Here is a 19,032-nt window from a genome sequence, read left to right on the forward strand (position 1 = left end):
AGAGGTGGGAGAGGCTCCTGCCACCGCCACTGCACTCGCCAGCTGTGAGCCCGCCTTCTGGCTGAGCGGTGCTTCCACTGTGGAAGCACACTGACCACCAGGGGGCAGCTCCTGCATTGAGTGTTTGCCCCCAAGTCAGTGTGTGTCATAGCAACTGGTTGTTCTGTTGTTTAGTCAATTTGCATATTAGCCTTTTATTATATAGAATTACAGTATTTGCTTAAATAATTAAAGTGCATTGTGCAAACTCTTAAAGTTCAACATTCATTCTTTTTTTTCAATTTAGGTGACATTAACAGTCCAAACAATCAATATATATAATATTATATATATATATATAATGTATATATATCTGGAAGTGAGAATTGGACTGTGTAGAGATCAGCTGGTGAGATTTAGTCAGAGCCACATAAAGAAGTGATCACAGAAAGGTGATTTAGGATGTAGGTGACATAGATGAAACTGATTTCAGTGTGGAGATTGCTATTAGAGGTTTCATCATTATTATTGTTCTGCCATTGGATAAGTTCACAGAGTTATTTGGGAACCAGCTCAAACTCCTGAATCAGAGAGCATTTCTATTTTCAGCAGATCATGAGTATGGAGACTGAGCTAACTGTGTTTCTTGATAGCAAGAAAAACCATCAAAGTCTGACTCCAGTGAGGTCAGTACCTGGCATGCAGGTGGCTGTGAATCATGGAGAATATGAGTGGTCGGACCAGCTTGCTTTTATAACACTTCAGGTGATCAGTGTATCTAGCCCTATACATTTAAAAGTTAAAGATCATGTGTCTAGCCAAACCGGTTTGGCTCAGTGGATAGAGAGTTGGCCTGCAGACTGAAAGGTTCCAGGTTCGATTATGGTCAAGGGCATGTACCTTGGTTGCGGGCACATCCCCAGTAGGAGGTGTGCAAGAGGCAGCTGGTCAATGTTTCTCTCTCATTGATGTTTCTAACTCTCTATCCCTCTCCCTTCCTCTCTGTAAAAAATCAATAAGATATATTTAAGAAAAAAAGAAAAAAAAGGATCATGTGTCTAATCCTGTAAATTTGTATGCACTTCCTGTAAGGAAATACTAATATAATGGTACTGGTTGCAGAATATTTGTGTTGAAACAGGCATTGTGTGTGAAGCTGAACTAACTAAATACGATGGCAATTACTGGTCAGAAGTAATTTCTAGGAAAAATGTAACTTCTCTTCATGAATCAGCCTGCCTTTTCTTCATGGACATTGTGGATGCAATCATGGGTAGCATGCAGTTCCGGTTGTTTTTTACTTTTGTCTACTGAATAGCTCAGAATTAATTTGCAACTCTTTTTTTTTTTTTTTTTTAAGCACATGGAAACTTATGGCTTTTATATTTATCTTCTGAGTTTCTCTTTATTTTAAAAATCTATTCTGATTTTTCTTTTTCCTAGGCCTGAATTTTTTTTTATATTGCCTGTATTTTTATTGCCTGTGTTTTTCTCTCTTACTTTATGTACTGATGTAAGTCACCACACGCTTTTTGTGGAAAGTGGAGGAATGAATGATTCATGTATAAAACATTGAGAAACAATGTATTTTTTATCACATTACCACTTTTTTTTTTCAAGGCCTAATGTGTGTGAAGAGCAGCAGCTGACTGTGGTGGGCCTTCCACGCCTGTGTGTCCGAGCATTCACACACACCATCAAGCTCTGGAAACAGGGCTGTGCCGGCCGGAGATGGTGTGTGGGTTATGAAAGAAGGTAACGGTGCTTCCACTACTCCCTTTGACACTAAAAATCAAAAGCCTCACCTGCATCTAAAGATTTCTCCCAATACATTGTAGAAAATCATTATATACTGAAGTAAGCAAACACAAGATATGAATCTGAACTTGCAGAGTTCTATATTTTCCTTCAGAGATAGGATCTATTATTAATCTACTTTGGCCTAATTTACTTATGAGGTCCTTTGGGTTCGATGCTATGAATTTTACCACATGACGTGACACACTATTGAAAGCTGAAGATCAGAAGACCGACGGAAACAAGGAATATTGTGTGGGTTTGCTACATTTAGCAAGACTTGGATCTGGGGTGCCCATGCTTGTGAAGACTGTCTGATCTGCCCTGGGTTCTCGTCTCACACTTTGAAACCCAGAGCTCCTTTGACTTTAAGTATGGCCTTTGAATTAGGATTAACTAGGCAGGTTGGGAGAGGAGAAAAAAAGCAAGTACAGTACAGTGTTTTCTATGCATCAAGGCTTCCTATGGACTTTTGAAAAAAAAAGTTTTTTTTTATAAATATATTTTATTGATTTTTTACAGAGAAGAAGGGAGAGAGATAGAGAGTTAGAAACATCGATCAGCCGCCTCCCGCACATCCCCCACCAGGGATGTGCCCGCAACCCAGGTACATGCCCTTGACCGGAATTGAACCTGGGACCTTTCAGTCCGCAGGCCGACGCTCTATCCACTGAGCCAAACCGGTTTCGGCTGAAAAAAAAAGTTTTAAGATAGTTTTACAAAACATCTAGGTACCCCTTAATACAAATAGTTGTTAATGGGGTGTTTTAGGTAAATGGATCAATTGAGTCAGAATTCAAGGTTTTAAAAAAGTATGGCTTCAGATTAATAAATTTATTATTATTGTTATTGCTACTATCAAAGGAAAGTTGAGGACATTTTTACATAACTGGATTTGCTGTTGTGTAGAAATATCAGAACACTGATAATATAGGACTAAATAAAATATTGTAAGACTAAATATTTTATTATTATGGATATTTACATATACATTGTATGTACACACTCATGTCTCTCTGTGTGTGTGTGCTTAACTTTTATATGTATAGTCTTTTTTAGCTCTATGCTTAGAATCTTTAAGTGAAATTTAAATTGGAAAACTTCCCCTGGCTCTTATCAGCTGTATGGCCCTAGGCAAAGTTTCTATATTTGTGTGCATCAGTGTGTAAAGTTAGAAAAAAAAGATAATACCAGGCATGGTATGGTATATTTAATACATGTGTCATGCTGCTTGGTACCCATTTTATACATTTCTCCATTCAGTAAATATTTATGACATTGGCTTTAGAGTTGAGGCAGTGTTTTGGCATCTCTGCCAACTAATTTCCCTTTTTTTGATATACAAGTATGCAAACCTATACTTATATCCCTATTAGAGAAGTACACATACAAAATATTAGGTTACACTTCAAGATGGTGAGTAACTGTCACAAAAAGTGGTATGGCCACTTAGTCCTATTTTTGAGAGAGCAATATGCATTTGGAAAAGTGGGGAAAGAGAAGTTGGAGGAAGTGTAACTTGAAATTGGCTCTGAATAATGAAGGGGACTTGGGGATAGGTTAATAAAGGGGAGAGAATATGTTATACTTTTGACATAAAGAATAAATATGATATGGATTTGATAGAAAAGAAATTAGCCAGTTTAGAGGTGTTTGGTATCGTAGTGTATGAAGAGGTCAGCTCGATGTGCTCACCACCCAAAGTCAAATCTTCTCCTGTTGCCATATATTAGGACACCAGAGATTATAACATGGAAACCCACACCTGAAAACTATATGTTCATGTGGACCAATGTCATCCCAATAAATTCAATAATAAAAAAGAGGTCAGCATGAATAGCTATAGTTTAGTGTTTTTAACCTTTGTACATTATTGTTCTCCTAAGGAGCCTTTGTAATTTAAAAAAATTTTTTTTGTAATCATCCCCCTCTTTCATGGAGTTTTTTGGTAGCACAGGTGTACTTTATTTGTTTGTGTACTATGGTCCTTTATAGGACCTGTGTATTAGCTAAGATTTTTTTCCATCCAAGAATTAATTGTTGCCCCCTTGCTGCTATCACCAGTGTTGAGAATGCATGCTATAGGGGGACCAGTCTATGAGGGGCCTTCATTGTCAAGTTGAAAAAGCATGTGCCTTATTATCTATCACAATTTCATTATGCATTTCATAATTTTGGGTTTCATTTTTTGATAGCTTGAGTGACCCTTAGAATAGTTTATACCCTGGGGCATGAGGGTGTCTATTGTATGCACACACATGTGCATGTGTGTATAATACATGTAAATAATATACATGTATTTTGTGTGTATAAATGACAGGATTGGGGTTGGAGGGAGAATTTTTGGTGGGCTTAAGATGACAGCTTTGTCATAAGAAGAAGTATAATCTAGATCCCTGTGTTCTGTAGGACCCGGTACTACACGGTGTACAGACAGGCATACAGCATGGAGCAGCAGACCGTCTACAGGTGCTGCCCTGGTTGGCGCCGGCAGGACGATGAACCTGGCTGCTTACGTTGTAAGTTATAATTCTTCCTGTCTAACTCTCTGTCACTTGAAGTAATGGTTTCACTCTGCTTGGGGCTTCAATTATATCATGCCTGTCAAGGGTTAGGCATCTTTAGAATCACCACAGATTTGGAGCATCTCTTTGGGCTGAAAATGCACACGTGACATGTGCAAAAATGCACAAAAAGCTTTTCTGTTAAGCGTTTCTAATGATAGGTCAGAACTCAAATCCCGTAGAACTGCCGCTTTACATTCTGTCTCTTTATTTAAAAGACAGTTTATTTAAAGCCAGCCAGTTACACCTTGACTTCCATCACCCTTTTCCATTTGCCCCTTTCCCATATCATCAAATTTGTAATCCACAGTGGATTCAGAAGTCCGGAGGGAAATCACCGTACTAAATCTAAATGGGATTTCTCAACCTGTACATGTCATGATTAATTGCGGAACTCTGCAGGCAGTTTACTTTTTAAGATGAGCTATGCAGTCCTTGCACAAACGTGTGGGGAAAGTATCCCAGAACCTTCCAGCATGTTTGACAGCACGCAAACAGCAGAACTAGTAGCATTATGTCTCCCAATCTTGCCAGGAGAAATGGCTCCATTTACCTATGTGTTTCTGGTTATTGCAAAGTCACTTAGAATGCTTCAGCGTGTTGCAATCAATGCAGCACCACAGCACAATAATTGATCTCTCCTGCTACCCTGTACCTTAGGGAGTTTGTCAGCATCCTGCTTCCTTCCCCACTGTGCTTTCTGCTCTCAAATATCTTAGTGAGGGGCTTCAGGCTTCCCATGTTAAGCAGGCTCAGTGTTAGCGGTCACTGTATTTGCATGCAGTGCTAGGCCACTGCAGCTAACTGGTCTAGCTCAGTGACAGGCATCTGCCCACGATGTCACTCTATTTTATAAACTCCTGGAAATTAATGACTGTAGGATGAACTCTTTAAACTGTTATATGATACCTATCACAGTCCTTTGCCTCAGGAAGTATTGGTATTCCTTGCTTTATTTTTAGACTCTTTTTATCTTATAGAGTTTCTTTACACTAGCGATACTCAAACTTGAATTCACATCACCTTGTATCTTTTTATTTTTATTCATTTATTTAATTTTTTATTTTATTTCAGAGATGAAGGGAGAGGAAGAGAGAGATAGAAACATCAGTGATGAGAGAGAATCATTGATTGGCTGCCTCCTCCATGCCCCACACTGGGGATCGAGCCTGCAATGCGGGCATGTGCCCCTGACCAAAATCGAACCTGGGACCCCTCAGTCCACAGGCCGATGCTCCATCCACTGAGCCAAACCAGCCAGGGTAGACATCACCTCGTATCTTTTTAAAATGTGGATTCTGGTTCAGTAGGTCTGGGGTGAGGCCTGAGATTCTGCATTTCTACAAGCTTCGAGGTGAGGCCACATACCGAGTGCTACAGGCTGTAGGGAGCAAGGCCTTAACTTGCAATGAAAACTGGTTCATCTTGCTGTGGAGGGGCCGGTGGAAATTTCTTAATTGTATTTACTTATTATTTATTTACTTTAAATCTCTCTTTATTGTTGAAAGTATTACAGATGTCCCCTTTGTTTTTCCCCATTGACTCCCTCTGCCCAGCACCTGCCCCCCCAGGCCTTTGCCACTCTATTGTCTTTGTCCAAGAGCTATGCATATATGCATGTAAGTTCCCGGGTTAATCATTCCCACCCACCCTCTCCCCCGCCTTCTATTATATTTATATTAGCAACTTGATGCTTACATTGAGGATTTCCTTTCTTTTCCTCAACCCCGTTCTTCATCTGCCCTCATCTACCTTTCTTTTAGCTGTCTCTGAGGTGGCAACGTGTTTCCATGGAAGGAGATGCTCAGAGAGTGAAGCCCAGCTGTGCCAGTGTTCTGAGGGTTTTCAGGGACCCCACTGTCAATATGGTGAGTCGACAAAAAGACCATTTTACAGATGCTCCTAGATTTATGATGGAGATATGTCCCAATAAACCCTCCTAAGTGGAAAATGCATTCAGGACTACACCGTAAGTATGGGTTGTCTACCCTGGTGAGTGTGCATGGCTTGCTGCTGCTGCCCAACATTGCAAGGGAGTATCATACCACACGTCGCTAGCTCAAGAAAAGATCAAACTTCAAAATTCTAAGTTCGGTTTCTGCTAAATGGGTATTGCTTTTTGCACCTTTGTAAAGTGGAAAAAAATTTCAGGTCGAACCATCCTAAGTTGAAGACGGTCTGTATTATGATTGGGAGTTGTCTGCTTTGCTTGCAGGGTCCACCAGCCAATTTTGTCGATTCAGACAAATGGCCGGATTGTCCCCCTGGGGATTGATCGGTGAGCATTTAAAGTGAGGCACTAAGCAAAAACCTACAACCTACAGGATATTCAGCATCACAAATTATGCTTTGCAGTGTAGGTTTAATTATTCACTGTAAGAGTTCAAAAGGTTGCAGTAAGTACAAAACGGTCTGTTTTATGAAGGAAATGACAGCTTAATAAGAAAACCCCATTCTAACCTCAGATGTTAAATCTTTAATGGAGCCATGGGTTGAAAGTGCTGGGACAGTACTTTTCTGAAAGATCTCTGTGGTTTGTGAATGAACCCAGTGGGGTTAATGCAAATTCAGTGTGATGTGATATTTACTACTTTTGTTCCCTTTATTTAAAAAAAAGAAAAACACTTGCCTGACTCTCAAATTTTCAAAACTTGATAACCAAGTCCACAAGGTCGGAACGTCATCAATTGTCAATGTTGGACACGGGCATTTTTCTTGTGCAGGAAAATTTCATGATGGTCAATGATTTATCCTTTCCTGCATCTGCCATGAAAGCCAGTGCTTCCAAAAGGATTTGTTTTGACTTAGTTGTCTGATTCTAGTCACCAGATTCTAGAATCTGAATGCATCTGCATTTATCTTTTCCGGGCAGGACAAACAAAACAAAACTGGTATTATAGAGAAGTTAAAGAAATAGGTGTAAAGAGCTAATAAAAATACTGTATTCATTATCCTTTGTTGAGAGGGTTGCCTTCTCTTGTTCCTTACTTGAGTCTTTGTAAGTGAAATTGAAAGGTTGCTGAAAGCTCATCGCTCCTGTCCATTTGTCTTCTCTGCCCGTGGCGTTAGGTTAAGGCTCAAAATTTGGATGGGTCACCTCACAGCTATTCTTCTTGTAAATTAATCCTTTGCTTAAACAAACAAAAACAAAAACCCACACATTTGTGAATTAAGATGTATCTGATTTTTAACCTCAATTTATTCTGTGACTGTGCAATTCCAATCCTGAGACAAAGGTCAGTGGACACGTTGAGCTCTAGGGTGTGTCTTCAACTGTTCCCATTATTTTTAAGAAGCTAACAGAAATAATACATTGATCCATGACCACAAATTATTTGCCTCTAAATAAATTGTGTCAACTACATGTGCAGCACTGGTTTCCTCATCCTGCTCGGTAGCTGTGATGGGCAATTACACATCTCATTGATTCATTAGACTTTAAAAAAAATTATTACTTTAGTAATTCATTGGTTTTGGTAGAGCACATCTTTCAAAACATCAAGTTCCCGAGGGGAAAGATAATTAAAGAAACACATGGTAATGATAATGGCCTAGAAATTATACCTAGACTAATGTATTCTTGATTTTCTACATCAGTATTTGAATATTTTGATTATTCAAATTTCTTCAGAACTTTTATATACCAAGTCGTTAAAGTGCTTTCTGAAATTGAAGTAGCTAAACTTCATAGGCTTCAATTTTGGGTTGGTGAAAATACTGGGTTATTTCAAACATAGGCAGAATCAGCTTGTCTTTTCCACAAGTTTGTTTGTACTTTCCAAAGTCCTAGGAGTCATGATAGATCAGCTATACAAAATACCTCTCAGGAGTATGCAGTGCATTTTTTAGTATTGTTGTCCAAGTGTGTTTATCTTTAGACTTGGACGGTTTTTTATTTTTGTCACCATGGGCCTTCTGTTGAATTTTAAAAGAAAAATGGATAAGTCCTGCTGGATATACATCCTGAAGTAGGAATTCAGGCATTTCCTACAAGGTATCACATTTCATCCAGCAAAATGAGATATTACAAAGTATGTAATGGAGGAATTTTGGAGATTTCCTAGGAAATCAAATATATGGCAATTGGAAAACCCAGTTAAGAAGGAATAACATTATCTGAGTCATGAATGTGCATTAAAAATGAAAATCAGCCGAAACTGGTTTGGCTCAGTGGATGGGGCGTCGGCCTGCGGACTGGGGGGTCCCAGGTTCGATTCCGGTCGGGGGCATGTGCCTGGGTTGTGGGCATTTCCCCGGTGGGAGGTGTGCAGGAGGCAGCTGATCGATGTTTCTCTCTCATCGATGTTTCTAACTCTCTATCTCTCTCCCTTCCTCTCTGTGAGAAATCAATAAAATATATTTAAAAAAAAATGAAAATCAGCAGAGGTTGTTTTTAAAAAGAACATAATTGATAGGACACATACTCTATCAAGCAGGTTGATTGTAGTCTGGAGATGCTACCTATCATGTCTGTTATCCAATGCTGTTTTTCACATTATATAAATAATAATTCAAGTGATAGAAAATAATTCAAATAAAAAATTCAAATATAAAAAATTGATAGTAATGAGTATAAGAAAGTAAAAATGCACAGTCCTATCTCCCTCAGTAACCATGTAGCTTGCTTTTGTATATGTTTATTTATATTCATACACACATAAGCAATTTTACATGAGATTACCTTCTATACACTGTTTTGTCATGAATTCCTCACTTTTTTTCTTACCCTCCTCTTCTGTCCTCTTCCTCTCTAACTTCCTTTTCCCTCTCCTCCCCTTTAACAACCTGCTGAATACCCTTTTATATTTCACAGGATTCATGGAATCAAATGTATAGCTGCATCATATTCCATGGTATTGAGGCACCATACATTTTTATCCCCCATTTATTGGTGGGCATTTTGTTTCCAGTTCGCTGGTACAACAATCAGGGTGCAATAATGTGGTGCTTCTATGTCTGTGATTCAGAGTCCTAGCAGTGAGATTGTTGGGGTTATCAGTGAATATATGTTCAACATTTATTTAAATTATTTGTAAAATGTTTTGTGGGCCATGATAATGGCTTTACCAGTTTATTTGGTTTGGACAGATCAAAATCTAGATGAATGTTAATTATTATTTTTTCTGGCATGCTAACATAATAGGGAATCCCTTGCATCTTCATCCAAAACCAGAGATCCGAGAAATTAAAGAGCTGAGGACCAGTTATTGTAAACATGGATTGCTCTTAGTATAGGGTAAAGTTGACTTTATTTGAGACACAGGGAAAAAAGAAGTCTGTAAAATGAAACAGATGGCCTTTTAAAAATGAAGAAAAGAATCTCATCCTAGAGAGAGAAGGGACATGCTAATAACTGAATGAAAAGCTTGAAGTTAATAATGATTCTAAAATTGCTGATCTACTTAACTCATTTGAAAAATCTCCTTCTAATAAGGAAAAATGAATGAAATGAATTTTGACAATTAGGAAGTAATGAAGAACTTTCTAAAATAGCTATTGATTAAAGGAATCAAAAGGAATACTTTGAAGATTTGAACACATGCAAATCAGGCAAGACAGCTGGTGGTGAAATTTTCTCTCCTTTTTAATTTTATGGATCCAGGCAGAACAACTCGGAGCTTTATTAACTGACTAATATCACACAAAATCACTTTTTTCGCTTATCACTTATTCCATCTTTCCTTTCTCTGGCTAGTTAAATTATAAGCCAGGTGAAATAATGTGCCTAATGATTGGATGCTAAGACTCTGAGGTTCTCTTTTTTTATTATTCACATGTTATTATCCTTTCCTTTCCCTTTCTTTCTTCTCTAGTCAGTCTTCCAGTTAGTCAGTAAATATTTACACACCAGGCTATATGGTAAGTACTGCACACACCCAGACTAAAACAAATATGGTATCCTTAGTGTAATGGTAAATAGAGACCAGGAATCCCGTGATTATAATGGGATTATAAAGCTCACAAGTGCTTTGATGGAGGGAGCTTCTCTCTGAACAGAAAACTGGGCTATCTGTGCCGTGCCAGGAGATAAGGAAAGGTTTCTCAGAAGATTGGAAAATACAAACTACAACCTGTTCTTAAAGGTAAACAGAACAATAATATGAAATGGAGCATATGAAATGGAATATTTTCCAGAGACATGAGAAGCACAGCAAGTTCAAGGAATAATAATAATACAAGTAAGTTCTCTTGGTTGCAGTAAGGGATGCACCTGGGACAAGGCAAACAATGTGGCTTTGTTTACGCCCAGGGCAGCCGTTCCTTAACTTTTCATGCTCCAGCCAAACCAGATACTCCAGACCTTATGCAGAGGTGGTTAACTGATTCTGCAAGGACTCTGCTAGTTCACTGAGCAGACAGTCCAGCAGTTGGAGTTTCTTGCGCATGAACAGCACGGGTTGGTACTGCATAGTCCTATGCCAGACTTCCCAAGCATCTCCATTACTTCAAAGTGTGATGCTTATGCACGTTAAAAATGGAGTGTTGCTGGAATGCTTTCTGGTGACATGGACAATCTTCAGAAGTTCTAGGGCTCTGGTTGAGTTTCACCAATGACCACTTGTACTATCTTGGAGAAGTCAATGTTGTCATTGTCATTATTTGAGCCTCAATGTCATCTTTTGTAAAATAATAAGAGTTCTAATTTTTCTCAGCACCTTTCATGTACCACAAACTATTCTAAATAATTTATATGGATTCAATTTTTAGTTAATTCCTGTAATCAGTCTATGAAGTGAATACTCTCATTTGCCCTGCTTTTGAAGCTGATTGAAGCATGCAAACTTATCCAAGTTCAAATAAGTAGGAAACAGGTGATCTGGAATCCATGTCAGTGTGTTCTGGATCCAGAGTCTGCAAGTTTAACCTTCAAGCCATGGTCCCTTTATTTATTTATTTATTTATTTATTTATTTATTTATTTAATATATTTTATTGATTTTTTACAGAGAGGAAGGTAGAGGGATAGAGAGTTAGAAACATCGATGAGAGAGAAACATCGGTCAGCTGCCTCCTGCACATCTCCTACTGGGGATGTGCCCGCAACCCAGATACATGCCCTTGACCGGAATCAAACCTGGGACCCTTCAGTCCGCAGGCCGATGCTCTATCCACTGAGCCAAACCGGTTTCGGCCATGGTCCCTTTAGAGTTTGGAATAATTATCTGTCTTCCAGGTTGTTATTTGTGAGAGACATATGAGATAATGCATGTGATCTGTAAGTTGGAAAGCATTAACCAAGCATTACTCTTTATTTTGACTGTAAATTCTCTGTGAATCTTTAGGGGGAATGCACACTGTAAAGGGGGAAAGGCTTCTGTTGTTGTTTTGCTCCTCATCCTGTGGGAAATATAAGCAAACCTTGGGTGTTGGGTCACAGGTATGATTTTAAGCCAACCAGTAGGTTCCGATCAAGAAGTTCAATAAACTCTCTGCATGATATATCTGTTCTATGTGAATAGGAGGTTAGATCACATAGAACATATTATGTTCACAAGAGAATTTTGAATTTAGGAAGTGATATAGATTGAGTTGTGTACCGTCCCCCCCGCCCCCACCCCGTTCATACATTGAAATCCTAACCCTCAGTAGCTTAGTATTGACTTTATTTGGAAATATGATTGTTGAAGATATAACTATTTAAGATGAGGTCATACTGATGTAGGGTGGTCCCCCAATCCAATATGACTGGTGTCCATACGAAAAGGGAAAATTTGGACACTGAGGCATGCACCCATGAAGGCAGAGATCAGGGCTGTATCTACAAGCCAAGCAATGCCAAGGATTGCCAGCAGACCACCAGAAACCAGAGGAGAGGATATGGAAAAGGTTTTCCTTGCAGTGCTCAAATGGAAGCCACCCCGCTGACACCTTGATCTCAAATTTCTAGCTTCTAGAATCGTGAGGCAATGAACTGATGCTATTTAAGCCACTCAGTTTGTAGGACTTTGTTGCAGCAACCCTGGCAAACCAATATAGAAAGCCTAGAAAACGTTTTCTTTTTACCCACAGCTTCATTTCAGCAGTAGGTCTACTCAGACAGTGAAAATGGGGAAAACTCAGCAGGGGTTTATAAAGAGCAAATCATGCAAAGAAAATTGATGGATTATTTTAATTGAATTATAAAATTAGTGTGGGAAAAAGATTTAATTTGGAAAAACTGCAAAATCATTAATTGAACATGCTTATCAATCTGCAATCCTAAATGAGCATTACTAGAAGATAGTATAAATGAAATGCAGGTTATATTATGGAGATAAATGGGTATGCGTTCTTAGCATGAAAACCAGTGTGAAATTCAGTGTGATTTTGATTGTGTGAAGATACATGGCATTAGAGCCTTAAACCCTCAGCAGGGTTCCAACAAGTTCATATTAAGGCAACTGCATTCTGCTTTGCATAAGTTGACAGAAGGAGGTGACAGTATTGGCAAGGACTGGGCCAAATATGATAAAGGCACAGATAGACCATTTATGAGGAAGTTGAAGCAGTAACTATGCTGAAGATTATCCATGTCACCAGAAAGCATTCCAGCAACACTCACTTCCTGTGAGCCTACGAAGGGGCATCCTATTTGGAATCCATGCAGAAGATAAATGGCCTGAAACTGATTTTAAAACAAACTTTAGAAGCGCTTTTACTAGCATACCCTTCCAGGATGCTTTGCATGGCCAGTGTTAGCAACCATAGATGCAGTTTAAAAAAGACTCCATGAGAGTTGCCTGATGTTGCAAATTTGACAACTTAGAGTAGAATGACCCAGCACCATCCAGAATTCTTTGATTCCACAGGGTATAATTAGTGATGAACTAGAACATATTGAAGGTGGGTAATAATGACAATAATAGCTAACTCATAAATCATGCTTTCTACATACTAGGTGCTGTCATAAATGCTTTTTGCATGTTAGCTCATTTAATACAACAATTCTATAAGGTAAGTGCCATTAATAGTCCCCTTTTGCAGATGGCACACCTGGCGTAAAGCAATGTTCAGTAACTTACCTGAGATCATTCACGTAGTAAATGATAGAGCCAGGGTGTGGACTCAGGCAGCCTGGCTTCTGAGTTCATCCTCTCAACCACTATGTGATGCTGTTTCTTTAAAACATAAGAACTTTCCTGTTTATGAAAAATATAGTTGATATTATTTCCCTGAAAGGGACATAAGGTATTTATGCTTTATTTTTAGTGTTTAAACCTGGTCACTATGCTAACAAAACAATCTTCCTACACAACATATGAGCTTAAATGATTCTCTTCATTTAAAGTTTTGCTCATTATTCATACACGTATTGAGTGACTATTTAGAAATTGTGTAAAAAAAATACAGAGCTCTGCTATTGAAACGTCTACATTCTGGTTACAGAGACAGGAAAACAAATCATTATAATTACATTAAAGGGGCACAGGAACCGGGTCATGGTGGGGAGCTGGACTTGGGGAGTTGTGGCAAATAAGACTGCATATTAATACCATGCCACTCAGTACTGCCAATATAAATAGTTTGATCTCAACTCTTTGGATACCTTATGCCACTGAGGATGTTAAATGGGTGTTTTATTTGTAAAAGTGTTTTAAAGATACAGTTACAATCTAATGGAAAGAGGCTGAAAAACCAAAGGAATAGAAAATCTTATGTCCTTGAAAGGGGCACATTTTGCCTGTAGTAATTTTTTTCCTTTTTTATTGCTAGCTGACAAAAGTTCTTTTTTAATATCAGACCTCTCTTATTCTGTCAGGTACAAAGTAATACTTAAAAATGCCTTTTTATTTGTTTGTTTGTTTGCTTTTGATTACAAGTTTAAGTCTGTTTTCTGTTAAAGAACTTGATAACTATAGTTTGAAAGAAGAAATCATGGATTGAAAAAGGTATCATCTATTGCAGATATCGATACTCTCCAATATTTTTTGGAATGGTTTAGCTGGGTTTTTGCTTGCCATATAAATTTGAAGTATATGGGATATGTGCCTATGTGTGGTGGGATCTTACTCAAGCTTATTTATACCTGAGTATCATGAACTACGCTAACATTTCTGCCAACAGTGGCCTTTGGGATATATCTCTCGGTTTGGGCATCTTCATTTCTTAGTTATTTTTGAAGCTATAATTTTTTTTAACCTGCTGTAAAAACTTACCAGAAATGGTTATAGATGGAATGGAACATTCCATTTTTGTCTCCTAGAGTTTAGGCTGGTCGAATCAATCATTAAAATTCCCTAAGTGATTAGGGTGTTTTATGTTGGGTAAAGATAATCTTTTCTCTAGGTTTCTTTGCTCCCAGGGCAGAGAGAATGAGACTTCATTCGGTGGGGGTAGGAGACAGTGGGAAGCACCTGGTGGGCCTGTCACAGGAGGGTCATGGGCTTTTGGAAGATAATTTAAGAGCGCGTTTACTGAAAGACAAAGCCAAAAGTCAAATTCTAGGTAAGACACAAGGGAAGAGACTAGTGAGAGTCGGGAAAATTGAGATGAATTGATGTTAAAAGTATAGACTTAGCTGCGCAGATTCGGACCCTGTTCTCAGCAGGAGCATTTGTGCAGGGCACCCTCTGCACTGGTCAGGCACAGTAAGAAGCTGGATGATTCCTTATCATTATATTTTAAAAACATGAATAATCTGCTTTGCGGTATTTCTCAAGATGTAGTCTCTGGATCGCTGTTCCCATTGGATTTTAAGTAGTGTTAAAGAAAATGAAGTCTGTGTTCAAATAAGTTTGGGAAATTCTATGGGGATTTACATTGTATTTATTCTTGTAGGGCTTTCCAGAGCCTTCACTGTGCTAATGCACATGGTGACTCCCTCACAAGTGTATCTAGATGCGTATGTATTCCAAGCCCATGTGACTCTGTATCCCCTTTAATAGGGTATTTTCCTAAAGTATTGTGTGTTTTTTATGATATTCTTGAAGTATTCTTATTTTGCAGAACCCAGTTACTCTGGGGAATATATATATATATATTTGAACTCTCAAATTTAAATATATGTGTGTGTATATACAGTATATATATATTCTCAAAATTAGATATAATATAGCTTTTTCCGATCTGCTCAACTAATAACAACATATTTATGTAGTAGTTAAACAAACACATTTAACAAGGTGCTTTTCCATGTGTTATCTCATTTAAGCCTCACACCCACTCTGTGAGGGAGTTCATGTTATTCCCAAATTAGAATTGAGGTGACAGAGCGTTAGAAAGCTTAATTGATTTTCCCAAGTCACAGCTGGTTAGTAGCTGAGCCAAGAAGACTTCAACTCAGATCTTTCACGCTAGTGTTTTAAGGCATTGTCCCACAGCTACCTGGGATAAGCAGGGCTTGCCCTGGGCAGTTTCTGGGCTACCATATGGATGGAGCAAAGTTGGGGTGGGGAATGCTTTCTCATCCTTCTCCATTCAGGCCCTCATGAAGTTTTTGTAATTCATATTTTTTTCTTTCTTCCCCTTCATCCATCAGAATTTAGTCCCATTGCTATCCCAGTAAACAACATCAAACTAAAGTATTCATGGATCCTACTGGTTTACATATTTGTATTTAACAGTGAAAACACAAAGCGTATCTAAATGGTGACTGAGTTCTGGCAGTCAGCAGTAGGGTGATATTGTTGAGTAGGGGACCTTTGAGGAATCCCTCTAAATCAGGGGTCCGCAAACTGCGGCCCGCGGGCCACATGCAAATACAAATATTGTATTTGTTCCCGTTTTGTTTTTTTACTTCAAAATAAGATATGTGCAGTGTGCATAGGGGTTTGTTCATAGTTTTTTTTTTTAAACTATAGTCCGGCCCTCCAATGGTCTGAGGGACAGTGAACTGGCCCCCTGTTTAAAAAGTTTGAGGACCCCTGCTCTAAATGTTCCGTGCAGATTACTGTTTATTCTCTTTTCAGCTAGAGAAGCAGAACCCTACCCCCTTTCAGGCAAGTACTAATGTTGGTGGCAGTCCGCTCCATTTTTACCAATGAGCAGAAGCGCTCCTGCTGTATTTGTTCCAAGCCCATAATGCCAAGGTCTGGGTTTCTGACCAGGCATTCTACTACACATAACACCTGCCACCCTCCTTTCCCTTGTCTCCATGCATGTCCTACTAAACTAGTCTTATTAATCTCTATTTCATTGACCTTCAACATGCCTAAGGGCATAGTTACATCCATAACAAGTATGAGGTCAATGCTGTAAATCAAAGGCTTATTAGAAAATGAAGGCGTGTAAGAAATAATTTAACCTTATGCAAAAAGTGTTCCACCCTTTAGCCTCTGCTTCTGGGAGGTAATCTCTAAGCCCTTGGAATAGCATATTTGATAGGAGCATCTTCGTTTGCCAGGGACCTTGGGTCACTGGATAGTCTAACAATATGATTTAGGGTGGGTGCTGGAGGCTGGAGACTGAAATCCACCAAGTGGGCCATTAATCACTGAATCAGTCATGCTTATGTAGTGGAGTCTCCATAAAAACTGAGCGCAGGGCTCGGCTGAGCGTCCCCGACTGGCAGCAGTCCATGTGTATTGCCACACACTGATGCCAGGAAAGTGACATGTTCTGATTCCACTAGGAGTGGACAATGGCAGATCGGCTTCCAGAACTTCCCTACTCTGTCCTATGGACATACTTCCTGGCTGATTTTCATACAATGACTTGTAGTGATTTCTGTGAGTCTTTCTAACAAATTATTGAACGTGAGGGTGGTTTGGGGAACCTCCTGAACTTGCAGTTTGATATCAGAAGGAAGGGTGGTCTTTTGTGCAGGCTGTTTCCTCTAATTTCTCAGCTGGCCAAAGCTCTCTCACGAGGGAAGTCTCTTCCCTTGTTTCTTCTCCTTCATGAATGCAGTGCTTGGATCTCTGTTCTGCTTCCTAGTGAGTGTGGGGCACAGGAAAAATCAGTAGCACTCTGTGGCTGCTCAGTGTGCAGGATGGTACCAGAATGGCTTTCCTTGCCGTTGACGAAGAGCAATAGTGTCTAGACTGCCTAAGTGGTTTGAAAGTAATGGCTTAACCCACCCATTTATTGAATCAGATGGCAAACCACAGAAGGAAAGTGCAAAAATAACAGTTTTATAATCTCTTAGTTCTGAGCAACGCTGGAGAGGGGGATGTGGAGGAGTAGGAGACTAAAGTAGATAAATCTGAAGTTTTAAGAGCCTGCCTGTATTTTGAATACACATTTGTCAAAGTCATTGTAATGGTTTAAAAATGGCTTTAAAGACTATATGCTGAAGAATGTTTAACAACTGGAGATTTAGTTATATAATTTAAATAAAAGCTATTTTTCTATTTTGACAGAAGAGATGCTGGGTTTTGTTCTATTGTGAGCTCTAGTGACCCCTGCCTAGCTTTCATTTATCACAAATAATCTTCTTTAGGATACTACAGTTGCTGCAATGTTGAGATGATTATATTACATCTAATCTTGGAGAAGGGTCAAAATAAATCTGTGAATTAAGCATGAATATAGTACAGATGGCTGAAGAGCTTGTCAGGAATACCCAAAGAAATAACCCCCCACTATTTTTCCCTACAGCCCATATATACATGGATGTGGCTCCTTTTTCATCTTCTTTGAGCTTAGTAGTTCTTAATTTTAATCTTAATGTGAGTAAATATCCACTGTGGACAGAGCACCCTAATAGAATAGAGAAAGCACCTGGTTGATGGCCTTGGGTTACTCACATCTACATGAAGGAGGAAATATTCAGATAAGCTGTGATAATCTCCATTTATCCGGAAACAAAAACACATAATGAAAAGCTTCAATGCCTTAACTATGTAAATGTGTAGTTGGCAATGGGTTAGAGAAGATCTGAATGTCGGGTGACCTCAATGGTAACTTCATTGTACACTTGGAGAATTATGGATATTTCTGATGGCAGCTATACTAGATGGGGCCATATTGCAATAGGATTCATGAAGAAGAATGAGCAAGATGGAAATTAAAATTGAAAGGAAGCAAGTCAAACAGAGGACTTACACTGAAGATGATGGAAATTAAGACTGGCATGCTAATGTAAGAAATAGAAAAGTTAACACAGTGGACATATCTTAAAATGTGATTCAAAGTCTATTTTATTTTTCATTTTCTTTATAATTTAGACTTTATGACTGGCTTAATTGAGAAAGGAAAATGTTTTTGCTATGAGTGTCCCTTGAAACAATTATTTTAAGACAAGTAGTGATTAAAATTTTATAAATAATTTAGGGCAAAAGCTATACATTAGGGTTAAGAAGGCTTTTCACAGATAATTAATAAGAAAAGTTAGGTAGCGAGAAAATGAAAGTTGAACAAATCCAATATTTAATAAACAGGAAATGATAAATGTTTTTATGTGCTTCATTTATGCACTGAAAAAGTATGAAGGCGTCTTTAATGAAGTCACTGACATGATACTTAAATGGTAGCTCTGCTACTTTATTAGAGACTAGAGGCCTAGTGCACAAAATTCGTGCGGGGGGTGGGGGGGTGGGGGCGGGGAGGGTGTGTGTGTCCCTCAACGCAGCCTACACCCTCTGCATTCCAGAACCTCTAGGGGGCCATCAGAAATTCCTCTCACAATCTGGGACCGCTGGCTCCTAACCCCTCACCTGCCTGCCTGCCTGATTGCCCCTAACCACTTTGCCTGCTGGCCTGGTCGCCCCTAACTGCCCTCCCCTGCCATCCTGGTCTCCCCTAACTGCCCTTCCCTGCCTGCCTGGTCGCCC

At 39.0% G+C, this 19,032-nt stretch overlaps 1 protein-coding gene across 1 annotated transcript in view; it reads left to right on the forward strand.

The window, feature by feature from the left end:
- The window catches only part of LOC308515321 (uncharacterized protein), a gene marked incomplete at its 5' end in the record, with an annotated part of 608,185 nt that overhangs the window by 73,944 nt on the left and 515,209 nt on the right, over nt 1-19,032 (forward strand). The window contains 3 exons of the mRNA XM_081085959.1: nt 1,600-1,734; nt 4,186-4,295; nt 6,104-6,208. Coding sequence (XP_080942085.1) covers nt 1,600-1,734; nt 4,186-4,295; nt 6,104-6,208 — 350 coding nt within the window. The remainder of the gene's footprint in view (nt 1-1,599; nt 1,735-4,185; nt 4,296-6,103; nt 6,209-19,032) is intronic.

Source organism: Myotis nattereri, assembly GCF_964212035.1.
Source record: "Myotis nattereri genome assembly, chromosome: 3".
Classification (NCBI taxonomy): Eukaryota; Metazoa; Chordata; class Mammalia; order Chiroptera; family Vespertilionidae; genus Myotis; species Myotis nattereri.